This window comes from Anopheles coluzzii, chromosome 2 (assembly GCF_943734685.1).
Source record: "Anopheles coluzzii chromosome 2, AcolN3, whole genome shotgun sequence".
Taxonomy (NCBI): Eukaryota; Metazoa; Arthropoda; class Insecta; order Diptera; family Culicidae; genus Anopheles; species Anopheles coluzzii.
The window spans coordinates 6,992,287-7,019,579 of NC_064670.1; the positions used below are offsets into that span (position 1 = coordinate 6,992,287).

Genomic DNA, 27,293 nt, shown 5'->3' on the forward strand with positions numbered 1-27,293 from the left:
CACACTCTCACATAAAATGGATGCGTTCCAATCGACACACGTACCGCCGGAAAGTTGAATAACACATTATTAAAACATACGGCTTACGGCTCGCGGTAAAAAGACTAGTCCCGGGCGATAAATAGCATCGCCCATCCAACGCCCCACTTCACATTGCAAAGCACTGGGAAGGGTGGGCATGAAAACTATGCATCCTTTTTTTTAAGTAAATGTTGTGCACGTTTCAGCGCGTTTTTGAGCGGGGAAAACCGCTCCCCGTTTTACAACCGGCGAATGCCAGCGCCATCGCACCGTATTTACTTTCAATCGATCAACTACCGCTTTTAACTACTGGCGAGACGAGCTTTCCACCCGGGGATGCACACACTCGTGTGAAAAGTGAAGGGTAAACAAAGCATGTCGGGAGAGAAGAAAAAAACAATGATAAACTGCACTCCTACTGGGTCGATTTTCTGCTCAGCGGCGATAGAGTAATGCATTTTTTGGAGCTCATCATCAATCTCCACGCAACCAGAGTGGGTGGAATGTGTGGGTTAAGAGGATTTTTTTTAGTCGAATATGGTGGATGCAAAATTGTACATTATACCATTTTCATCTCTCTCTCTCTCTCGTTCGCTTTCATTTTCGGTAATTACATTTTGTCTGATTGATTGAATGTTTCTGATAATGAGATAAACTGTGCCGATTGGATTTCGCCTGCTTAATTATTCATTAAATTGAATTTAAAGCCTTACTGTAGTTGCTACGAAAGGAAGCGAAACCCTACCCAAAGGGAGGCAAGTGGTTTCAGCCGATAGAAAGGCTTCTCGCTAGTGTGCGGTCATCGCACCAACGCCGTTCATTAGCTGGCCCTGTCCCACCGGCGATGCGGCAGCATCTTTGACCATCGCGAAGGAGTGCCACCGGGAGATAAAAGACACCCAGCAAAAGGTGCTGCTGCGGCCGGCTCCCGCAGGCGGTGTATTAATTAAAACTATTTAAACCATTTTATCATAAATTGAAAAAGACTGGAAGCTCAAGGCACACCAATCCCCCCCGCACCGGGGATGTTCCAAGATTTGCAGGATCTTGTTACGCCCGCAGCGCTTGATATTGTTGTTATCTGGTTGGTTGATTTTTCCATCCCGTTTGGTTCTGCTGTGAGCCGATCCACTCGGTGCAATTCGCTGCATCGGCCAAGCTGGGAAGCTGGGCAGTGCAGTAAGATGTTCTGTCATGCAAATGCAACGAGCGCCAGACACTACGCTAAAGGGCAAGGGAGGACGCTTCGGGACGCGACTATTAATTATACACGTCCCCGGGGCGGCAGCGAGAGCTTTTTGTTTATCAAACCAAACTTTTCTCCCGCGTGCCGGGTATGCTGCTGCACCAAAAACCGGGCTGGCCCTGGCCATAGCGCTCGGTCACACGCGCGCCCCGTCTCGTATCGTAAATCACGGCGGCCCCCGTCCCGTCCAAAGAGGTCGTAATGAATTCGTTACTTTTCCGCCGGAGTCGTGAACTGTCCCGGCCGCTGCGCACGGGGCGGACTTTGAACAATTACTCCAATTTGCAATTATAAGTCAACTAGATTAGCGTAATAAGATAATAAAGTCTAAAGCCGCATTGAACCGGCCGTGTGGTGATGGTGGTTGGTGGCTCCGAAAAACACAGCTCCCGATGGTCATCATTTACCTTTTTTGCCATGTGTGTGCTTGTGCCAGCGAGTGAAATAAGACACCAAACGGCAATAAACAAAAACAGCAACAGCAAGAACAGCTCCAGGCATACACCTACTTCACGCCGGACCATCATACTCTGTGGTGGGAGTTGCCTGATTCCGCGGCTCAAAATGCATCTCCCAAAGGTTAACGTTAGCGGGGCGGTATTGTGGCGCGATGATCGAGACGGCGCGGGGTTTGAGGCTGCAAGTTCCGACAGCAAATGCTGCCACTTATTGGCCCATAAATCCTTCCGCCAAGATCGCGTTCGCCTAGTTCGCAGCAAGTGCGGGGCAAAACGGGGCAAAGCGAGCGAAACTAGTTTTGCTCTGGGGGCCCCTACGATGGTGGACAGACACTGAACAATCGCCCGATTGGAAGGATAAATATTCCGCTTGCACATCCTTACCACCCAGTTGGGCTTTTTTTGTTGTTGAATAGCGAAAGAATGGTGGGATTAAGAGAGAAAGATAGAGAGAAGAGAAAAAAGGGCTTTGCTGAGTGTGCATGCCACAATGGGTTGGTGGGAGCTGAGGTGGGAAGAATCGGGCAAGTGTGTGAGATTATTGGAGGATTTATTAACGGAAAATAATAAGAAGGGAGTAAAATATCGCTTATATTGCTTATATTTACAAACAGGGAGACGGAAAACAATAAATCACGATAGCTTCGCGAGTGCACAAACCCATGCGGGGAGGGACGGTAGTTGTCCTGTTTGCATGTTCGTTCGGACCCGGACCCTGTACCCCTGGACGGATGATTGGAAACGGATGATTATGGCGTTCGCCTGACAGACACAATAAAACAATGTCCTTTTGGTTGGCAATTGGCAATCGAAAGAGAGTGAAAGAGTAGTAGTAGTAGGTGGCACTCGGTGGAACTTCTTGCTAAAGCCGTCGGTGCTCATCTCACCACCATCTCTTGCTGGTATGCGGAGAGGTTGCTTCTGTTATGGAAATCAATTAAATGGAAATCCCTGACTTCTTAAACTCTTGCGCAAAGTCGATACATCGAACTCGAACGTACCGAATAGACGAAGGCTGCCTGCTCTCTCTCTGTTTTTCCCAAACGTAATTCTAGCTGCCGAAACGGCCAAACACCGTCCTGCGCGATACAAAAATAGAACGACTCCTCCTTCACCTTGCCGACCGACCGGGGCAAACAACGTTAATAAACTTGTCCATGTTCCATTATCTGCCGCCTTCGATAAAGCCCCGTTTTGGGGTTGGGTTGCACAACGCAGTCGCTACACGTCCCACGGCGCGATCTTATCGTACGCGCGTAAGTTCAATGAGACCTGACCGGGGCTCGTCTTCGGGCGGAATGCATCCGGGCGGTACCGCGATGCGTGTGCACGGTGCGATTACTCGCGGAAACGAGCGAATGTGGATTTTTCACATCCACACACCGCGTTGCGTTTTGCCGCAACCCACCAACCGTGCGCATTGTGCGGGAAGCCGCAGCCGAGCATTCCCTGGACCGCGAAGGCATAGGAATGCTTCGACCTAGCTCGCCCCCCCCCCCCCGCGACTGGTCAGCGGCATGGGCAAAGAACGCTGCCGTTGAGATGCTCTGCTGTGTATGCGAGCAAGCGCTGGCAGGACTTAAAAGGTTTGACCATAAATTATGCATCGTTCGCTGGCCCGCACGGCTAGACGCGGGGATTGATAAAACATTGTAAACAAAGCCTTGCGGGCTGAGGTGTCGAAGCGAACGCTGCACATAGACCGTTTGCTGCTTCGGACGCTTGGTACGCACCGGTGCCGGTTTGCCAGAATGTAGATTCTGATTTTGTAGCACTTTGTTGCGGCAGCGCCTCTGCAAAGAAATGGTGAGGCACAGCAGCATGCAGCGCGCATCGGTCCGTGCGGTTGTTTCAATCCAGTCCGGAGGTGCGACTGATTATAGGCAAATCCCACTGGCACTGCCACGACACTCGGTACGGCCCTGTTCATGTCGGCAGCCGCCAAAAATGCTAATGAGTATTTATGACCACCTGTCACTGCTGTGATCCGCTCCGCGTTTTGGTGTGCGCAGAACACGTTTTGGGCTTGGCTGTCGCGAACCGCGCGCGCGCTCCGACTTTGACAAGCTTGTCCAACAACATGCACCCACTTCCTCGCGTTCGTGTATGTACACATACACTCGGCAGTGCGAAAAAAAAGCATGTGGGCTGTGCGAGAGTTTGTTACAATTTTTCTTCGGGCCTTCGGCAAAGACTTTGTCAGATCTTGGACAACAGATCGAACATCACCGATAAGACGCGCTGTTTCCCTCTGTTCTCCCTGTGGTAGCCGAGAACAGCGGAGTGCTTGAGTTCCACCCAATCTGCCCAAAAGCACTGCAGATCCCAATTGGGTCCGCCGACCCCCGAAAAGGGAAGCTGATTAATGGTGTAATTAATTTCGTTACCGGCTGCAAATTATCGGAATCTTGTGCTGCCCCCGACCGGTACCGGTGTATGATGATGATCCTGCACGTTGGTATCTGGTGTCCACCGAGAAGTTTACTCCACTCAAGTCAGCCACACACACTCATACGGACACACTCGGACGGAAAAGAATGGGTCGACATTTGTCTTACACACGACGATGTCTTCGGCGTCGGTTGAGCATGTGTCCAAAAAATCGAAGTGCAAAAAAAACGGGGAATCGCCCCTGCCGTTCCTTTGGGCGCGAGTTAATGTGTGTCCAGTGGGAGGAACACTCATTTCTTACTTACTTATCCTGGGAAAATGGAAGGATTTAAGGCCGAAATGGAAAGGGGAAGCAACCGTACCTGTAACGAGGCGAGAAAGAAGACGGTGTTAAATTAATGACGGCTCCTCCGGACTTACGGTTGACTAATTTCGCTAAGAAAGAGGATCTTTGCGCTGGCATTTGGTGCCAGTGCCGTGGCAGACTTCGTTATAAAAGTTCAGATCGGAAAGGCCACTACAATGGATGCTGCCGGGATCGGCGTTGAATGCTGAACGTTAAGTATTGGTTTCGGGACTGCCACAGCACACGGCATCCATTAAAACTAAAACCAAAACCATAAACACAGGCTTGAAGGCTCGTTTTGGGCCAGTTCCAGGAAAGTTGTAGCCCTCTTAAGAGCACTATCCTTGAAATGAGTTTACGATGCTGGGCTGCCGGTTTTTAGCCCAGCACCGCCGCACGATCACGCGCCTTTTCGCCTCAAAATCACTCACAACAAATCAATAAAAATCATAATGATTAACCAAACCTGAGGCGCTCGTTTCGGAACGCATAGAAGGCAATCGCTCACGTATGGATTATGCTTAACCATGGCGGGGAGGTGGGGCCTAATAAAACATAGAAACTCGCTCAAACCCATCGAGCACCTCTGGTTGCATTCTCTGCGCTACCGAAAAAGGTAGTAAACTTCGTCTCGAGCTGTCCTGAAAGACTGAGACGGAGTGGGGTGGTTTGTGCAATAAAACTGAATTCGAAAATCATAATTAACTCTCAAGGTAGCTTACAGACACGCTCGGAAGACGAAGAACTCGGGGCGGAGTGAGTTGTTTGTTCAATTTTTAATTCCATATAAACTGTCGGTGTGCAATAAAATGTCATCCCCCAAGCATTGCGGTTTTGAGCAGCCCCGGATGCGTTACTATAAACGCGTCACTCACACGAAGAGCAACCTTGAGCGAAGGAATCTTTCATCGCTTCGGCGAGAATCGTCTCGTGAGATTACCCGGCGCGCATCGACCAACGCGGTACAACTAAATAACGCTCGAATCTTGATCGAAGCCCAGCTCCACCGGCTCCTTTCGATAGTCATAATTAATTCAACAACTGTTCTCACAAATGCTAGGCATCAATCAAGTCACCGTGGGGCTAACCGTTGCCCCCTTTTTTACCCGGCCCGTGTTCGTGTGTCTGTTCGGTCTAGATCACCGCGGCGAGATAAGTGTGTGGCAGCGGCGGCACTCCGACGAGCCTCCTGACACGAAAGCGTAGGAATGGCATCTAATCTTGTGCTGTGTTCCGTTTAGGTCAGCGAGTTCTTCCTCGTTTCCCCTCTGCACCACGCACCACGCTAGACTCGGATCTTGGATAATCGCTGACCCTGCGGCACGCTGTAGTCAATAGAACCGCTTTTGCGTACTGGGGCACAGTACCGGGACCCTGATACTTGCGCACCGATCGCCCGCTAATTTGTGCCCCCCGGCGGGCAATCTGGATCGATCGATCGTGCACACCGACCAATGCGGAAAAGCGCGTCAGAAATCCGTCATCCGTGTCGCGTCCAGTGCTTCGGTCCTTCGGTGCCTCGTTGCCCGGCAGTGGTAATAAATTGCGCACAGTTTTGTTCGTTGCTTGCTTTAAGAAAAAAAAAGGAGTGAGACTACAACAGAGCTGCCGCCATATCTAGGGGGTGATCTACACGCGAAACCCTTTGCGCACGCGAACCTCGTTCGGCGAATCCTAGCTCTACATCACCCTTGCTACACAAGCACCCGAAAAAAGCCTTGAACCATTTCTGATCATAGAGTGATAATCAGAGAGAGATAGAAAGAGAGAGAAGGAGACGCACGACGTAATTGTCCAAACGATGAAAGTGAAGGTGAAGCTGCGACAACAGAGCCGCATTTGGGGCACACGAAGCCGAACCGAACGCTGTCATAAAGTGATGTGAGTGATCGAACTCGTTCCACAAGCTGACAGGTTGGTATAATCGGCCCCGGCGTAATGTGCGTTTTTACCTCTCACTCTCGAATCTCGAATTTCGTGCTAGTATCTAGTAGCTTGGCGCTCCATATGCGAGCGACCCCGGGGCTGACATAGATCGCCAAGGGGTATCGATCGTTTACCAACAACTCCCTCAAAAGTGTGGTGTTAAAGCTCTGGAGGCTTCGACTTCAAACGCATAAGCGCGCATAAGCTATTAACAAGTGTTGGCGAACTTTGCACATCGGATAGCTGCCGGTAGCGCCGTGGTAAGAAGATTAAGAAAACAGACACTTTATTGAGCCTAAACGGCACTAAACTGTAGCGTGTTTCTGCGGGACATTAAGATTTAATCAAGAAGTGAGGGTTTTTTTTGTGAACTGCCCCGTTTTTTCTGTTGTTTGGCTGTCAGTTAGAGCCTCTGGAGGAGGAAAGTTTTTGCAGCTCAACACAGTCGTAACGTCACAGAAACAAGCATTTAAAACCACATAGAACGCTTCCAAAGAGCTTTTTGTGCAGGTATTGTTGTACTTATTTTTCTGTGTGTTGCTGCATACACGGAAACATTTAATTACGCGCAGGAAAACAGAGCATAAAACACATAATTTAATTGTAAAATCACACTCCATCTCTTCTACCTTCGGGCGGGGCAGCGAGCGATAAAGTCGCTTTTTTATGGGAACCCTGCACTGTGTGAGTACACTTCATCATACGTTCCGCCACGAATGGCCCTCACACAGACAGAGCCCAACCTTGCGAGCCACACGGCGGGGAGGAATATTCAAATAATAATGCATCCCACGGTGGTGTACGAGCGCCCAACGAAAGTGAGGGGAAGTGCAAAAATATGAAATGACAAACAGAATGGCGCACTACAACAAAAAAAAAAGCTTGGCACACACACCTCACTGTTGGCAGGAAGCTGCGCTCATGCTCATTACGCCCTTGGTGGGAAGGGCGAAGGCATCGAGCATGGAGATTGACGATCAAAAGGGCGCGAAAAAAACACGCCACGCCGGATGCGGTACAGTTCCGGCATTCTGGGCAGCCACGATGGGAGCCACGATGCAAAGGTGCTGGAGCAATTGATTCGCGAACAAAACCTCTCCCCGGGAAACGGCACGCTGGCATCTCTGCGCTTTTGCCGGGCGAGAACAACGAACCGCCGGAGTCGCACGAGTTCAATGGGCAAATACTAGAGCGCCGCCGAGCTGCAACTGGAGCAGTGGAGCGGTAATTCTTCATTTGCATGCTCCTCTCGACTGCTATGTTGGCGGCCTCGCCTGTATGATGGCCACTGAGTGGTAGCATGTGTTTGAGTTTTTTTTTTGTGAGTGTGGAAAGAACACCTCCAAAAGGGGACGAAGGGCACAAAGAGGGCAAAAAATAAAATAGCATGAAATTACGTGAAGCACTACACGATTGCGCTGCTCCTCGCTCTCTCGCTCTTCCATTGGCAAGCGCACGTAGGAACGAGCTGCAGTGAGCGGTGGTGGGCACTGTGCATAAAGGGTATCCGTATGTGCAATTCCATAATTAAGACATCACGGCAATGGCATTCGTGCGGCAATGCAGCACAAAAAGGCCCATCGCGGGCACTCTTTTATTGCATGAAGAATGGTCGGTTGGGTTTTCCCCGCGACCTGACAGCGCGGCACGAAATAACGACCCTAAAACCCTTTGCCAGGTGTGTGTGTGCGAACTGTTGGAGTTATGGGGCGGACACTGCACCTCAGTACCTTCGTCTTGGCTTCGCCCCGGAGGCCTTTCCGGAACTTCAAACGAGCACCCTGCGCGAACCGTTAACGCGCGACCTTCAACATTCACACGGGAAGAAGGGCTTTCCAGATGATCTCGAAACTGGAAATGGAATTCAGTTCTAGCGTCTAACGCTGTCTGCCGCGCTGAAAAGGTTCCGCTGTCGGCACTCCAATTCTTGCTCTGGTAAAAGGGCCCCATTTTGCTATCGTTTGGTTCGATTTAGAAAGTCGACATTTAGGCACAGCATAGAAAGCTCATTTGTCGCTTTCCATTAGCCGTACAGGAGCCGTACCCACCACCACTCCACGATGCATGTAAAAACTTAATTAAACACTTCCGCCCGGCTGAATGAGTGCGGCGGCACTTGAGCAACACCTTCGCCGGCGTTAACGATTATCCTATCCTGACTGCCTAGCGCGACACCAATTTTCCGTTCCGCAATATTAATGCGAACCACATGGCACATGGTAACGCCATCTTCGCCGAATCAACATCATCCAGCTCATCGAGAACCCGCCCTTCCCGGGTAGGGAGCACGCAAAAACCGCAGTTCATCAAATGCGCCCACCCAACTCCCGCCGGCGCCCAACAGAAGCGCCGGTGGAACATGTAACTAGCCTGCACGACGTCTTCGTCGGTCGATCCCAAGCGCGGCGCAGCAGGAGGGCAAGGGACGAGGCGACGTAATTATAGCTCATTAACCGAACTTTATTCAATGATTGTGGTGGCCCGCGTGATTACTAGTGTCGCCGGGGCGCGAAGAATCGCTGCCTGTCTTGTTCGATGTGCAGTAGTCGACTCCCTGCAGCCCCAGCACTGCGAAATTGCGCTTTTGCATTCTGGCTGCACAACCCACACACACATGTGCTAGGAAAATGGTGTGTTCTCCCCCACCGTTCATACTCTCTATCACGTTCTTGTTCCGGCGGCGGCGGGGGTATCCAGTTCCCGGAGGGTGCGCTCGAGTGTGTGCAGCGCGTTCTACCATAATTACGAATGATAATTGCCGATATTAAGTTATACGAAATCGCTTATAATCGACAGCTATTATCGCTGTTTATACCATTTTATTACGGCTCCGGTCGTCCCCGATTATTGACCGCGAGATGGCGGCGGCGGCGGAGAGCCGACCCCAACAGCTCGCCCCCGTGGTACTATTTATTTTTTGCCTCGTTAGCTCTTGGGGCTACGGCCTCTTACGGCCAGAACGCCTTGCCGTTTGGCGGATTATGCTGCGGTACTTGTCGTGTGTGTGTACGATCGTGCTCGACGCAGATTAAGTGCTTGTGTCGGCGGGAGGTCCTCCGATTCTGCTCTGCAACTGGCGCGTGCAATTCAACCATCGATGGGTGCCGGTTAAGATGCATATTGATATGGAAAGGGAGAGAGAGAACCGGCCGTTCTCCTCCAGCACTTCAGCTGATCCACTGATAAATGGCACAGAAGTTAATCGTGGGCCATTTCTGCCATTCTTTAAATAATCAAGCATGTTTGTCTAATTAAATTTAGCACCTCCGGCACTGATGGCGGTAATTGGTATTTATGTGGATTCTTTCAAAATAAATGCCTTCATTGTTTGGTTGCAGTTTTTCGACGGGTTTTGTGAGCAATATTACTGGACTGGATGGATAATAATCTTTTCAATTGCTTTACACGTGGAATTACAACTTGGCTCCGTCTTTTATGCGATAGAATTAATTATTCCGAGTGCAACATTTCAACGTTCAACGAACCTCAAAAGCTTAAAAACTCTTAAAAACATGCTAGTGACCCACAATGCTCGCCATAAACCCCTCATTCACAACATCATTTCAAGAGCTTGCATGCGCTACAGTAGTAACGCATCCTATCAGCAGAACGCCCTCTGCTTTGAATTTCGCGCTGGATGCAATTTTTGAAAATGTTTTCATGTCATTATGATGCGCGCACGCTAGTTGGAGGGGCCATCTCGACCAGCTTTGTGTTTTTGTGGGCTGACAAGGCAAGCATAGGTGCTTGTTGCTTTACCATCTAAAAAAAGCGGACACGGACCGGGTACACGTTACTGTCAAGAGGTCTTCCCGTTTGCATACGACGGAATTGCTTGCCACTTTAACGTGAACACCGTGAGGATGAATTGGGCGTCGTACACTGGCCCCCTTGGCAGGAATACACACACCCAGTCCAACGAGCACAGGTCCCTTGGGATAGGAAATGTAACCGGTGTGCGATGTTTTTATTTCCCACTTTCTTTTTTGTGTTAGCCCTCACAGAGTTGGGGAAGCGCTGCACTTTATACCAGACAATCAAGGCTAATGGAGTCTCATCACTGGGAGTCTCGGGCGCTGCTGTGCATGTAGCGGCTGTGAATGTGTTTGCCTGTTAACAGCCCGAAAAAACACACAACCCCGGAATAGCTCCACCCTAAGAGCTGCAAGCCATGGGCCATTTCAAAGCGGAACCCCTAGAGAATCTTTCCCACTGGTTCCATTTCAACGGCGTGAGCAATTGTAAGCCACCTTTCCTACCTCTCTCGCCCGCTACAGCTGACTTGTCATTTTTGCGATATAATTTATGTAGTTGTTTTGAATTGATAATGATTGCTTATGAAAAGCCATCGGGGAGTGGATGCGGAGGAGGCTTCCGAACCGAAACAGCTAGCAACAAAAGGGCAGAATAAAAAAATAGAATAGTCACCGACTGCTGCGCTACTATGCACAGCATCACCGGGACTCCACGTGTGTGTATGCTCTAGCCTGCTGTGTCTTGTTTGTTCCTACGTGCGAGTCATTTGCGTCCTACACGCGCTCGCACCAATGATTCCGCACAGTAGCACAGTCCAAGTCTGGTGGAGTGCAGTTTGATTCACACCAAGAGCCACTGCCACTGGCGCATTTCGGTGCAGTCGGGTTTGTGATGCTTACTGCACGTTCTTACGAGAGTAGTGCCATATTTTATCGTTTTGATCTCAACAAAGCCCAAACAGTTATTGTGATACGATCTAGTTTTTATTTAGTTGTTTGTTATTTGTTACATTGTGAGGGACATTAGACCAAACTGATCATAAAGGATTACTCAACAAAACGATAAATTACATGCAAGTAGATCCTCATAACTATTTGAGAGCCTATAAAAGCGGTAACGAAATTTTTTGAAAGCTGCCAAAAACAGTAAACCTGACACTACCTGTCAACTTGACAGCTTGAACTCCGTTAGCAAGCGAAATTCGAAACGGTGTCAAAAGTGGCCATGTAAATTTGAAGATGGCGACTTAAGTGTTCGTCTTCCTGCCACATATTGTTCTGCAAGTGAAGAGGTGATGTCGTCATCCACCAACAAGAAGTACTATTTGTTAATTAGCTACTTTTACTGCCGAAGGTGATAAAGTTAATTTCATTGCAGACAAAAAAGAAATCAAAACTGTAAAGCTACACACTGTACGCGTTTGAATGGCTTTCGAGAGTTGATGATAAAAGTCAGACAGTCCCGCTGCTTGACTAATTAACTCCACCTCCAGCACTGAAAGTGTCTCAAGTGCCGACTATACACTTATCTTCTGTGTTTTTATACCTCATATCAGAATCATAACTATGCTTGGGTGGTAATTTCCTCTACCAAAGCAACCCCAGGACATCTCTCCACACACATATGCTCAGAATTGATACAATAAGTGAAACTGTGCGGGGGGTTGAAAAGTAAATACTGCTACTTGCCGGTCCCGGTACGGTTTAGCATACTGCTTTCTAATGCCATCCCAGAACCGGGTTGCAACACACACACACACATAGGGAGGTGGGTGGCGCACAGCAATAAAAAAGAAAGGACGAGCGACGGTTGGAAATAATTGGATAGGATGCTTACCGGGTCGTAAATATTCCATCATCGGCACTTTTCATGCACCGATGAGTTTTGATAAATTATTTATATTCAATACATAGAAACACACACACATACATACTCTCCCAGAGCAACATGCGCGGGAAGGGAAAGCGCCAAACGCTTTCCCGTGCTTTAGCTTCGCAACTTCTCACATGCAGCAGCCTCGAAGGGAAAGGAGAGCGAGAGAGCCTCAAGTCAATAAACAGAGTAGGGAAGAAATTAAATAATCATTAGGCTTTATCTTTGGCCCGGTCCTATTGTTTCAGGCCGGTCGTTTCCCACCAGCGGTAGGTCGCAGACCCGTTGCCCTTCGTTCGTGCGAGGAGGGGACGCAAATTTAATGAAATAAAGAAGAAAAAAGCAGCATCCTCCCTGGGTTTGCTGCTCAGAACGTTATCAACCATGAATATGGAACGAGAGCAGGGCACCGTCCCACATCGGAGGGGGAAATGGTAACACAAGCGTGTTGATGGTTTTATTTTGCCTGCCTGGGAAACGGATAAGGAAAAACCTATGGCAACAATGAATTAGCATTGTATTCTTGGATGCTCGGTGGTTTTTTTGTTTGTTGGTTTCTTCTTTGCTCATCGCATATCGTCCGTTGCATAGAGCTGCTGCATCGAGATTTTTCCGAGCTTCACTGCTTGGGCTGGCCGGCTGGCGCCGATAGGCCGCTGAAACCTCGGCAGATAACCATCTCTCGAGCACATAAGTATCTTGCCCCGCATCGAGCCGGTGACCAGGCAAAATGGCCCGTATCCGTAGAGTTCGCTGGAGTCGCCGGACTGTCTTCACACCAGCCGAAAAAAAGGAGGAACGCGCGGGACAGGGGTACCGGGACATAAAACATCATTCCAATCTAGGATGTACCACACCGAGCAGCAGCAAGGGTAGGACATTCCCGACCGACCGGAAAACATTCGTCCAACGCTGTGAACCTCCAGGGCCATCGTTTGTTTTGGGCAGCTTCCCAAGATCCGCTCATCACGAGCCAGCATCAACGGCAGCAACGCAAGACGCTGCTTAGTGGTGGGGTAGAATGGAGGGTTGAAACATGGAGGTTAAAACGCTCTCACATCACACAACCAGTGTGTCGCTCGGTGCCAGAGCGTCACCGACCGACTTCACTCTTTGAACTTTGGAGCGCTGTCGGTCGCACGATGGGGCGACCTCTGGGCGAGGCAGGATGCAACACTGACAGGACCTGCAGCGGCAACACACTGGCGCTTGGGCGCCCCTTCATGCTCTAGCTAGTGAGTCAGCGTCACACACAGCGGCGCTCAGGGTCGGAATTGCAATTGCAACGGAGACACCGGAGGAAATAAAAATAACGATAAAAGTTGCAGAGCCCCGTACGGGCACGACAGCGTGCAACACACATAACGAGCTTGACCTATGGTGCCTGTGTTTCCCTGTCGGATACACACACACACACAAGGGGCGGATGGTGATGGTCGAGGGGGTGGGGTAAAGCTTAAGCCTTTCCTTTTTATTGGCTTTTATAGTTGTTCTGCTGCTCGCTGTGATTGCGCTTACAATTCCACCATTCGAATTTTTAAATACCACTCTTTTTTTTGTTGTGCCGTTTCCGTTGGCCATTTTCCGTGACTCGTGACGGCTGCATGGGGCGAAATTGAATCAGTGTTTTGTTCAGCTAATTTAATTAGCCTAAATTGAAAAGCATATCACTCCGAATGAGACGTGTTTAGCATGTGGGTACTTTTTTGTGTTTTCAATAGCAGGTGACCTGTTGCTGGATTTAATTGTAGATTTTAGTTTGGCTTGGTGGATGTGTAGAAAAGTCAACTGAATGACTCTGTACACTCAATACTTTAATTGAATTTTGTTGAAATTACTCTCAATTTTGTTTGAATGAAATGAAGCTTCATTGCTGTCTCTATCACAACTATCATGACTTTTCATATTTATTTATAATTTTTTTTCTATTCTATTAAATTAAATTATTCTATTAAATTTCTGAAAAAGTGTTAAACTTTAATTCTTTTTGTCAATCTATATTTATTTTATGAAAAAATATACCAGATACTTTAAATTAGTATTCAATGATTCTTTGAATGGCCCTTTGTACATTTCTTCACACATTTAACGCTTATCAGGCTGGAGATTACAAACCTTAATATCCACAACCTCTGCTGGAGTGAGCGAAAGATATTCTATTTTATCTGTCGTGTTGTGAATGCAACACTACCATACCACCACACAAACACGCACACACACACCTCCCTACACGATTCGACTGTTTCACGATCGCTTTTAAAAGCAAACATCACCATTTACTATTATGGGCAAACCGCACGATTAGATACGATTAAATGAAGATTCCCAAACACAATGCACGTATCGCGAGAAAAGAAGAAGAAAAAAAACATACACACATTCACCATCAAAAGATATAAAAAACAAACAAAAAGCAAAAAAAAGTCAACCGAAAAAGCACACACGTGCTATAAAAAAGCGACGCTAAAGAAAAGTGCAAGTCATAAAAAGGAAAACGTTAAAACGGCCCACAGCAGCGCGAACCCTGAACAGGCGGTGGAGGCAAGGGATGGCGCGTGTTGGTCAGTTTTATCTAAATGTGTACGCAAATAAGCGTTCGCTCGATTGGGCAGCAACAAAAAAAACCGGTGGGCAGTTTTATGTGGGTTAAGGGAAAACAAAGAAGCTACACTATTAGACGCGATGAGAGTTTGTAGAAGGAGAAAGAACAAAAAAATGGGGTTTTGACCAGAATGTTGGGTAAAGTGTTGGTAGTTTTTGTTTGCTTCTATCCCACTCTCTCTATCTCTCTCTGTGATGATTGATAGGGAGTTTTTGCACACTTAAAAAGGCGATCTGCGCTGTGACCTTTTTAACAATGTGCAACCTATTTATTTGAAGTGAGTTTAAGAGAGTACATTCAAACGAGACCTTGAAGGTGAGATGGATGAAACAAACAAAAAATGCAATTTGGTTTTGCTTGGCTCTACAGTACTCCTAGTCTGTCTGAAGTCCACTCCCATTGTGATCGAATCTCGTTTCCTTCACCCCATCGCGGACGATAGGTACGATCGTAGACAGCCCGAGCTTCAGACCGGAGCACTATCGTACACACTATCATCGAGAAGAACATTTTATTTATCCTCCCAGAGCTTGCGGCACTCATTCTATGCCGAAACGGGAACAATTCGGCTGCAAGAAGTAGAAGTAGCTTTATTTAACTTTATACCGGAGTGTTTCATTTTCGTTGCTGCAGCCCCGCGCTCCCCCACCGGTCATCGATCTTTGTGTACCGGGTCTGCCGGTCCAGGCTCGATCTATGGCCACTATCGCCCGTGGCATGATTTCATCTCAACCACCTTCACCTTCAGCCCTAAAAGAAGAATCGATTACCTCTCGGAAGACCGGGCGCGCGCAAGTTCGATTTCAGCTCTGGAAACAACTCCGTTTCGGTGAATGTGATGTTCCAAGGGGGCTCGCTGGGGCGGGCGCAAAGCAAAAATAAATACGATGGTTCAATGCTTCCTTCGCTACCCCGGTTTCGATCGCGCTTTTGGGAAGATGGAACAGAGAATCAAAATACAAAAAAAAGCTCTCCGGCCCGGATAGGGTAAACGCACTGCGCCCGGCCAGTTCACGAATGACTGATTCAGATTTATAGTGGGATGCTTTTTTTGTAGAACGCTAGATGGCTCGCGGCCGCCACCGCCGCGGGTCCCGCATTGATTGATGAGTGAAGGTCGAAAGGAGGGCACGATAAAATATTCAAATTCCTTTGCCGCGTTGCCGTCGCGTTGGACCGCGGCTTTGGGCCTGTTTTTGTGCCTCGATGCCGATGCCGAAGGGGAAGCGGGCGACGGTCATCGTGTGTCTCTAACCCATCGATCGGTAACCGAGGTGCGGCAGATCTAGTTTGAAGCCTAACCGGTTGGCACTTTATTGTAGCCAAATTGTGTACGGTTGATTTCATTCGGCTAAAATACATCTAATAGAGCGGTTTATTGAAGTTTTAAATCAGCCCATTAAGCAGCCGATTATTTTAACCGTAATTAATGCTTCACTTCCTCTCTCATCTCTTACCAACAGAGCGTGCGGAATAAAGGCCAGAATAAATATGATTTAATTATTTGCATCAAAAACCATTGCCCCGCAGTCCCACCCCAAAAAGGCACTCATTGAACAAGGCTCATCAAATAAAATCAACCGCAACGTCACACACACACCAAATAAGGATTGACCGCACTAAAGCGTCTCCTTCCTCTGTTCGTGTTTGATCGCTGCAAATGCAATTTAGTGTGTTCCCTGTGCTGTGCGGAAACGTTCTACATGTTCCTCGAAAGCTTTGGTTTGTGATACAAAAAAATGATGAAATTTGCATTATAAACGAGGTAATGATTTTTTAAATAATGTTTACCGCCACCCACCCGCCCGATCGTTCGATCGGGTGGTCAGTTTAATCGAAATAGCATTACGGATGCAATTATTGAAAATCGAACTATTTATCTTTGTTGCGCGCAGCGCGGGGAACAACCTTCCCGATGGAGGCATTGGATCATCGGAACGTTATGACACGCTCCGCTTAAAGCTGAACAATCATCGAATCGAAATGGAGCACCCACTCGTGAGTGGCTGCGCGCACAGTTCATCAGCAAAGGGCGATAATTTCCAAACTGGGAACTAATTTTCCAGCTTGCGCCCGGGACGATGCACTTGAAGTGACGCCAACGTTTGATGCCTGTGCCCGTTCGATGACCGATCTCGCGAGTACGGGCATAATTAACTTTTTTTCGGGATGGTTTTATGCCCCCCTTCCCCACTCTCCCATCGTGTCGATCCCATACACTTGGAGCTTGGAAAGGGTTGAGCTGGACCACTTCAGTTTCGTCGGTGCAGTCCGCGTACGCTTCATTTGCCGGAAAAGTGTGCAAAAGTGGAAAACTGCCATATATCAGCGTCGCTGAAACCGGCTCCCTGGCTCACTGGGAAAGAGGGACAGGAAAGCTTGCGCTTGAGCGGGAAAAGGGAAAATCAAATGCGATGAAACATTAAGCGCTCAATGAGCTGAAATCGGTGCCGATCTTCACCACGCCGACACCGATAACGATCGCGAGCTAATTGGGGCTCGAGGAGTGTCCCTCGGCTGATCTGGTAAGGGTAGGCGGACGGCCCTCTCCCCTTTCTCTCCCTCCCCAAGTGGCCCACATAGCGGAGTGTCTTCACTTGCCGCTGTTTTCACCCCAAAAACGATTACGATTTCTTTCTGCCCACCCGATTGTAACCATACGCTGTGTGTGTGTGTGTGCAGTCATGCGGAATGCAGTTGCCCATCGCGTACTCGCACACGCACTGCATCGGCACCCATATAGGTTGGGAGGACTGCTGGGGTGTCCTCTCACTTTTTAGAGCATAGAGCACTGTTAGTGCACGTGTTAGTTAATTATAGCGTAGAAAGTGTATTTAAGTGATTGGATCTGAGGGGTGGCTGATGGGGCGTGCTTGGATGGAACCGTCTTGTTGGCTGGAGCGCAAACAATATACCGGTTTGCTGCACTACATTGCAACCAGTACGCTTTTGTGCTGCAGTAGCGGCATGTGTAACCAGAGCCGGAGTTGCATTCCTTGACCGCTTATGGGTATGAGCAGAGCGTGGTAGCAGTACCAGGGGGTCGTTTGTAATGCTTTTGTTGAGTTTGAAATAAACTATTTCCCATGGGATATTCAATCGTTACTTAAACAATACAAATTGTGTCAAAGTCATAACTATCTTAATCATTTTTATAGAAAACAACGGTTTTCAACCTTTTTTCAGATCTCCATACTTAGAATGCAGCTTAAAGGGTAAGGAGGTATGAAGGATCCAACATGTTCTGAGATCTAAGCTTTTCGGGCTGAAGACACTGAAGATACTTTCAAGAAGGACGTCTGATAAGCAGGTAAGCAGAAAGTCGTTATGATATTTATATGTTCCTGTTTATGAGACCAATGTAGCAATGTTCACTGAAAAACTCAAATGCCACAGCAAACTAAAAGAAAACATCTTCTCACCATTGTTTTGGAGTAGGTTCCCGTACATTTTCTATGTCATCATAGTTTCAATTTTCCAGCCCATAACCTTCACCTACATATCTGGTTCTCAAGTCCGTAAACCCATTCTTTGCCAACGTACGATCCATTTTCATACTTCGGTAGCTGCGGTGTGCTTTGACCCATTTTCCGACTGTCGGGAATTGTGCATTGTTTTTTTCTTCCCCGTAACAGACTCTGGGAGTCACCGTTTCTGGGAGGAAGGCCCCATAGCACAAAGTTCATGCTTAGCCGCACCAACAGCAGCACTCATAGAATGTAGGTTGCCATTGGTGTGAGAGATACCGTGTGCAGTAGTTACCCGTTCCATCGAGCGGTAAATAAGATGCCAAACCCATAATCCTGCAGTTAATTAGCGGCTCTCCGGCATGGCTGCTCAGCTCACTTAACGCTCAGAATAAACCAGAGCACTAAAGCCCGAAGCATCGTTACTTTATGGCTGCACTGTGAGAATATTGTGTTCCGTTTCTGTGCGCTGTGTGCACAGCTCTCCAGCACATCCCGGGAACACATTGTCGCTTTATGCATTATTTAGGCAGAGCGTTTCGTTCCATTTAGACCCAGATCCGATTAAGCGATTGCTAGCTGGCTGGCTGCCTTTGTTATGCCAGTTGTGATGTTTGCGTACTATCTTTCATCTAGATTAATTGTACAAGGCATGACTAAATTTACGTTAAAACACTACAACTTCATAATGCTAATATCACACACAGCATGCCTGATTCTACCCTCCTGTCTTCTGAGTGGCAAAAGCAACCATCAACTCGGTTAACATTAACATAACTAACGTTTCGGAGATAAAAACGCTGTGATCAAACGAAGCTTTCATCGCAGCACCCCGCAAAAAAGCCCAATGATAACATTAACAATGCTAAACTCCATAAAACACGTAAGTTATTGGAGCACCACTGGAAGGTCTTAATAATTCATTCCCGTGCTTCCCTTCCGCCGAATTTTGCATGCGACGAAACCCGAACGGAAACGCTCACTGAAAAATCCTGACCCTGTGCTGGCGTTCGATCCCCTCCAGCCCAACCCTGCTGGGACCATTCATCTTGAAGACGTACAACCGACAGCCGACGGCCGAATGCGGGCATTTGGGTACAGTTTCGGTAAAAGTTTCGCATCATTCGGCAAAGGAAATAGGTCTATAATTGCTGCAGGTTTGGTTTTTCGGTGCGCTGGTGGTGGAGGGTACTGCCGGTCCCAAACATAAATAAGAACAGAACACAGAGAATCGCTTCTTCCAGCTTCCTCACACGTAACAATCATGGGACGCCGTTCGAAAAACACTCTTCGAAGCGTTCTGGTTTTCCATCTGGACTAATGAATCAGTAAATAGTAAATGCTCCCGCTCCCCCAGCCGGAGGTGTGAAACGATTATCCACCAACCAACGTCTGCCGTTTTGCTGGCAGGATACCATCATGCGCCAGCAAACGGGCCCAAACCAGCATTTTCCATCCACTCCGGGCTGCGGTTTATGATCTGGAACGGTGGTCCCTTTTTTCCTCCATTTAGATTGGATTGAATAAGTTTTTCAAGCACATAACTCTCGACAGACAGAGCAACAGCACCACTGTTTTGCCACTAAACATCGCTCATCAATAATGGAATGGTTTTATAGCTTTCAAAGTCACCGGCTGGGGTGTGGAAAAACTGCAACTTGCCTGGAAAGATCCCATTTAATGCGTTAACGATATACCGGGGATATAACGATCTGCCCGCGACCTGTCTTTACGATTTACAATTAGCATGCTGAGCTGTTTTCGCCCCATTCGTTTCACCGAGGAACGAGGATTCGATTTTTACTAACCCTCGAACGATTCGACGATGGTATTTTACAATCGCAATGCAATTTTCGCGCTTTCAATGTTCTCGCTCAGCGGCGATGTGCTGCCGGCTAGGATACAGCAACAATAAAGCAGCAGACAAACAAGGCAGCTTGCGTAAAACAACAGCCACACCGGGTATCCTCTGTTTCGTCCGTCCGGGTTGTGTCGCTCGTTAGCAAATCCATTCCGGGTCAGAATTTAAGACATATAATTTTCACTCTCCTTCTGCTGGATCCGACTCCTGTGTCCAGGACACCTTCGGTCGCATCGAAACGTACGCGGTTCGAAGGGTCGTTACTACTTGTACTAGGTTCGGGCAAACTTGGGCGTTCGACCCAGCGATAAGCGTTCCCAAGCGTTCCAATCGAAATCAACATCGACGGTTAACTATTCCTGCCCCTCGGGACACGCTTAGTGGGGACAGTTTTATTTTACAATTCTGTAAATTGCAGTTCGCTTTTGTGCGCACAGCAGCAGTGGCTTATCGAAGCGAAATGGGTTTCTGTCCCACCCCTCAAGGACGCTAGCACTTAAGACGAGTGGTGGAACGATCTGGTTTTAATTGGCATTTTGCTCTGCTAGGAGAGATAAACCGGGACGAAAGAAAGAGGTGCCGGTGATAAAATTCTACACCGGCAAAGAAATAATGAGTTTCGGTGTGCTTGGTGGTTGTAAACTGGTGGCTCTGCTTGTGTAACAAACTGGAAACAGTGGAAGGTTATTCTTTCTTTTCTTCGGTAACTCATTGGATACAATTTTAAACCGAGTTTGAGATCTTGTAAAGAATCGGCAAATGTTGGAATTGATACACGTCCGTCCGGGTATGAACTACTAGCGCGCTTAGCGATTAAACCATTCATCGATAGATCGTTCAGTAAATTATTAAACGTATAGCTTCTTCATCAATTCTATCAATCTGGCATCTGTTAACAACTATTTTAAAGCAACTTTAAAAACATGAAGGATATTTCAATCGTTATGATACAATTGAAATAGACAACAAGTTAAATATTCCGTACCACAAATACGGTCCAGCTTATCAGCCTTGCCGAGCCTGGAAGAATTCTCTTAATATTCCACCAAACGCGAACCACCGCTTATCGGGACCGGTCGATCAGACAAAGTGTGTTCCACAATTGAATTCAAGACTCAACCCCAGCCACCAGCAGTATCGGATTATTCATTCCACAGTTTCTCGGTGGAAGGAATTCCACCGCACCCGAAGCCATAATGCAAAAGACACATTCCGGCTAGAGCAAAGCCTCGTGGCTACGAAATTACGATCGAACGGGTTCAACCTGCCGGCCGGCCAACCGTACGTACGCCATGTCCGCAGGGACAAGAAAATCCTGCCCGGGCGCACGGCCGCACTCGGCCCTTGGCCGTCTTGAGCCGGTAGAACAATGAGGCGATAATATAACTATTGTATGGAATTGAATAAATTTGATTTTCAATTCGAATAAATTTCATCTCATCCGTGGTGCCGCAGGTGCCGAACGAAGCCCCATCTCCTCACCCTACCCACAGGCCATTCGCAAACAGTAAAGATGGCGTACGGCCGATTACGGCTTCTTCCTTGTACTGTGTGCGGGCGCGTTCCGAACGAAGGGCAAAGCAGCTTCAGAGCTAGGAAAGAGCGATGCCTTCTGGTGACTTTTGCGCCCAACTCAAGGCTGAGCGGGAGCCGGTGCCGGCATGGTTAGCCGTTCGCTGGCACGGCCACACCGGCACAGGTGCCGATTGTTAACGAGCTCAATTTCCATTCAATTTTCCATTTGTCTTAAGGCGCTGCTGGTGGTGGTGTGTTGTTTTTAGCATTGTGGCCCGGTGTCGGCGCGTCCTCTTCACGCGTAGGACCGCAGGAATTACGGTGCCTTCCGGGCATACCGGGATGGACGGAGTATCCACGGCATTGAAGAAGCTCCCGCCACGGGAAGGAAGAAATTAATGAGAACAAACCGCCCCGGACGCTTACCTGCAGTTCGTGAAGAAAGTCCGTCTCGTCCAGCAGCACGATCCGCACCGTGATGGTTTTGGACGATCGGCAAAGGCAATACATTTTGCTCGCTTTCCTTGTTGTTTTGGCTGCAAACACACACAGACACTCACAGATACACTATCTAAGTTCACTAGTAAGCAAAACCCCTGGAACGGGGAGATGGCAATGTTCCCAAAAACTGATCACTAAAGTCCTTGAACGCACGCACTTCTTCGACCAACGCGAAACACTTGGAAATGGAACCACACTTTTCACACCACCTCACTTGAACATTGGCTCAGCACAATAGCCTTTCGCAAGCCGCTGTATGCTCACGCCACTTGGCAGGAAAAGAAAACGTCAAAAATGTATATCCACGGTATGCCGACATTCTCGGCGATAGTGGCCAGCACTTGTCAGTTCGGTATCAACGGTCAAGGTTCTTGGCAGCCATTTCGCACGCCGCATCTTCTGCCTGGTGGGCTGACTTGATTTTTATTTACTTTATTTCTGTCTGTTATTTTTGCACTTCGACATCGATGCGATTGAATGGGGCAAGACGTATTTAACACCGCGCCTCTCTTCTCCCGGGGTCAAGACAGTGGCAGAACTCACGTACATCCACTCTCGCACACTTTTCGCCGTGTACGATCCCGATCGACCCAAAGATCGACCTATCAAACGATCGTCTTGTTTGATTGATTGATTGATTGGTTTAGGTACGGTTCGGAGCTGAAGTCTTGATAAATTACACACACACACACACACACACACTGGCACCTCTGGTCTGGAATGTGCTGAGCTACAGCGAATTATTGTTTGTAGCGATAATGTGTCTGGAATGAAAATCAAAAGAAAAAAGAGAAGGTGTCAGTTGCTATCGAACCCCTCAGCTGGACTTAATATATGTTCGGTTGTGGGTAAAAGGGGCGCTACTGGAAGAACGGTAGCAAACATTTGGCGGGAGGTTGTTTGTGGAGTTCTCCTCTTTAAAGCCCGCGCTGGAGCAGCTTCTGCAGTTATTAGTGAGTCTCGCGGGAACCACAGATTGACGTGCGCGTTGAAAGGTGCGGTAATTGTCGATGAAGTTAAACTGGGTGGAATCTTGCTGCCAACCCGGCTGGGAAAGATCCGGGTTTGGTCAATTAATCTCTCACTCATACAACAGCAACAAAAAACCACATGCTTCAAACAATATGCAAACTGCTTGAACATATGTAAAATCATGAAATCATTAAAGCTGCATCAACTTTCAGAAGGGTTGCGTAAGCGCTTCTCTAACCATAGCCACCACGTACAGCCTTGCTTCAACCCTCCGCGTGTAACAAGTTCCAATTTAAACATCTGATCTTAATCGGCCCGACGCAACGTAACATCTTGCACATCCACGGGTGGCTGAACTGCAATTACTTCTTTCCAATCCTGCTGTCATTATTCCCACAATGGCTGCCCCTCTACCGGAGCGAAGCGAATGGTTGGGCAAGATTTTGTGCTCCATTTCCTACGGCACTAATATGAATCTCTCGGTAAACCATCTCATCTAACGTTCGCTCGGCCCAACTGGTGGCCCTGGAGGAGACGACCCGAGCAAATAACGAATGCATGCCGTAGTTGATGTGCTGTGCGGTATCCTTACCGTGTTTTTTGTCCATAACTTCCAATGCGACATTCCAGGCAAAGGATCTAGACGAGCCCTCACAGCCCAAGCACGCTCAGCGGCTGCAAATAAACGATATCATGCGGCAATTACGGGAAAAAGAGGACTGCCAAGCGTGCCTGGATGGCTGGGTCGCCGTGGTTGGATCGCTTCAATCATCCACCAAGCGTGCCGGCGTTCGGCCGTTTATCTCTCGGTGAGCATCGGCGTACGTAGCAGCAAAAGGAAACCGGCACCGGTTGCGATGATTCAATTGCTGCGATGCCAGCCCATCGATACCGCCAATATCATCGCCCGGTGCTGCCAGGTTGTCACGGCTTTTGGGCGACGATACGATCCGCGCCACGTACGAAAGTGAGAAAAACCCGTGAAGAGTAATTGAAATAAATTATCAACACAGCTTCCGATGCTTCTTCCATCCACCCAGTGTACGGCGAGAGTGTCGTTCTCTGATTTCAAAGCGTCTGCGGCTACGGTACCACGCCGTCATTCCCTTTTGCTGACAGGTTAGAAAATTTAGACTTCCCACTCGAATCAAGAGTTGACGGCAGCACCATTTCGCTTGGCTCCTTTTGGGGTAGAGGAAGTAACGACCTGCGCCGAGTGTAGAGCGGACCCGTGATGCACTTGTTGGTGCGGGACACCATTGTGTTAGCCTGTTCTCGAGTGGCGCTTGAGAAAACTATTCTTCGACCTCTTCGGGACACGGTGGGAAGGGAAGCGTGCTGTACCTTATGCGGCTCATGTTCAAGTGGACCGACTCTACTCTCGAAGGTGTCACTGGCAGCGATTGAACTACCAACGCGGGTGATGATGCTTCCTGATCACCACCACCTGCACCTGGCGGCATCAGTACAGCTGTGGAATGGTCATCGCCATGAACGCCCACCGGCACGGCGACTCAAGTGCGCACTGTAGACTGCCGTTTTTGGAAGGTGGAAGAACTATTTCAATTACAATCTCGTCGTTAAGGCGGATTCACTCCTTTTGAACACACTCCTCTTCACGCTCTTTTGCCAATTTCCGCGTCGGGCACAATAACGTGTCTTGTGGCTTTGAGTCTCTTTACGCGCAAGAGCATATCCTGATTTATTTTTATGTTCCTCCACCACCCGGCTGGCGGAGTGGATGTTCATGGCCACCCAAGAAAAAAGGCCACACGATGGCGCTGTGAAAAGTGGTAATGACTGTGTTGTATAAACTCTCCTTCACTCCGTGTGTCTTCAAATTGGCTATCTCTTTGGCGCCTCAAGTTCCTGGGTGGCAATTGGTAGGCGCGCTTTTTTTTGCATTCCCTTGTGCTGGGTTTACAATTCAGCTTCAAGTTCGCCCTCCAAAAAAAACCAAAACTGTCCTAAGTGTCCGTTGGTGTCGACGGAGCAGTAACCATTACGCACACCTCAGCTCATTGAAAAGCACCTTGAAACGCCCCAAAATTAAGACCTAACGAATGTATGAAGTGCACAGTGAAGTGCCATAAATGCCAATCTGTCGTGGACCGAAGCTCGCACTGTTTCATGGGTGATTACGAAACTTTTAGGCCACTTGTCTCGCACATCACACACACGCACAACAACTTCAAAAGACCCCCTGCCCGCCCCCTTAATGGGGCGACGCATGTTTCCACCTCATTGAAGGGAATGGTTCTTCGCGCCAAACCTTTAATTAGACATCTGCACGGTGGGCAGCGTTGTCGTCTTGCTGGCGAGGGAGCACAAAACACATCAAACAACCAGCTCGTACGCAAACGTTTGGTGAGTTCTCTGGCTGGAAAAGAAATTCCCTAAAAGCATATCCATTAACAATCTCGCATCCCCGCTACGTCAAAAAAACCGGTTGATAGGCAAACGCGTCGTTTAAAATCCGCTTATGCCTTCTACCGAGGCCGGGCGTAAAAATTGATGCCACCACAACAGTACTGCTTATCGACCGACGGTGGCTGTACTCTGGAAGAGTAGCGCCAGCAAAAAAAAAAACAACAACGAGAAACACCTACCACCCTGCAGGGCTTGTTCTTCAGCGCGCGTACGGTGTGATCTCAAATCACGCTAATAACACGTTCGCGTGTCCCATGATACTTTCATCCAATCAATGATTACGATCCGCACCGCCACCGCAACCTGCCCCCTAGGACACAATATGAAGGGATCTCCACACTCACACACACACCGAACAAATGGGGAAGCTCGGGGACACATCATTAACGGTATAAGGTGCAGCCCCAAAACGCAGCAGAGCTCTAGCGCGCGCTCATTCACTCCACGCGTCCGGATGACGCATCGGCGCGCAGCACACTGGGCACATGCCCGCAAGAACCTTTCCCCTCCGTGTGCTGCTCTCCGTGCCATCTTTGTGAAATTCTTTGCGCGCTTTGGCAAAAACCAACCCCTCCCCGGGTCCCGGTGCTTTAGCACGGCAATCCCGTTCACCGAAAAAGTGGAGCAAATCCAGCAAACCAGGCAAACCAAAGGGAGCTTGATAAAAACTCCGCCCGGTGACTGGTACTGGTGGCCAGGGATAAATATCGAGCTAACCAAACAAGTTGGCAATTATCGTCGATCTCCTTTCACTCGAATGACAACAACGGTAACATAACAACACTCCCTGCGCTCCCCAACCAGCGCGTGCTGCTGCGAAGGTGGATAATGTTCTCGCTGCATCGCATCCCCGTTGGTATGGCGACACGGTTGCCCTGCAGTACGGTGCGGTCCGCTGTTTTGCCCTATAATTGTTGACAGTTTTGCTTACGAACCGTTGTCGCACACCATGTCAGCTGGAACCGAAGAGGGGCGACGCGTCCAAGGGCGGGTGGAAGGTGACAATATCATTAAACTAAAACGCATCAGTGATTTGGAGCAGCATTAGCTACAGTTCAGTAACTGTACGTGGAGGTGGAACAGTGGGAAGGACGGAAGATTGCGTGGTTTCTCGGACATGGAATTTGCAGCATAGCTTTCCATGGGTGGTGAGCATTGATGCAGATGCATGCTAAGGGGATCTAATGCGAAGCAAGTTGGTTGTGCTTGTTTCTGAGCTTGTTGCGAGAGTTTTCTTGCAAAATATCTACAAAACAACAAGTAACACAAGTTAGAAATTCCTTTTTACCAAAAAGTTCTTAAATTTTTACATCCCAAATCGCTACATTTTGCATTCATTTCCACCCATCAGTCAGAATTGTATCACTACCACTGACACTTACAGTCGCGTCTCGTCGCACTGGCCCTCCTCAAAGCAATCGGCGAAGCGTAATGATGCGATCACATGGCATCTTTTTGCGAAACATTTCGCAAACATGCCAAATATTCGCTTCGTCGCGCACGTTCTGAGCGTGCTGGAGCTGGAGAATTCCGGGCCCCGGGTCTTCGTGTCTTTTCTTTCTCCGCGCCCGCAGAATCATGACAAAGTTGTCCTGGCAGCAACCAACGGCAAGATGAAACGCGCTTTACCCGTGTGCGGTGTAGGGCATTCTTTTTGGAGCCAGGAGCGCTCGGTAAAGATGGCACTCGGTTGTTTGGGGAAGGATGTGACGCGCTGTAAGGAATCGTCTTACATATTTCATCTCGTTTACACCTTTACCCTTGGCTGTGGGATGAGCTGCCAGGTTTCGGCGACGGTTACGAAATACGCTCGCGCAAAAGGTAAATTAATTCACGTGGAACGTGGTTCCATCTCAATCTGCTTTGCCGTAGACGCTTGAGAGCTGTTTAAATTGTGTGACTTCGTTTTTTTTGTTTTTTTTTTATACA

General features: G+C 48.4%; 1 protein-coding gene across 2 annotated transcripts in view; it reads right to left on the reverse strand.

The window, feature by feature from the left end:
* The window catches only part of LOC120949025 (band 4.1-like protein 4), a 92,206-nt gene that overhangs the window by 37,624 nt on the left and 27,289 nt on the right, over positions 1-27,293 (reverse strand). For both annotated transcript variants that reach the window (XM_040365962.2, XM_040365963.2), the window contains exon 2: positions 21,888-22,726. In XM_040365962.2, coding sequence (XP_040221896.2) covers positions 21,888-21,971 — 84 coding nt within the window. In that variant the 5' untranslated portion in view covers positions 21,972-22,726. The remainder of the gene's footprint in view (positions 1-21,887; positions 22,727-27,293) is intronic.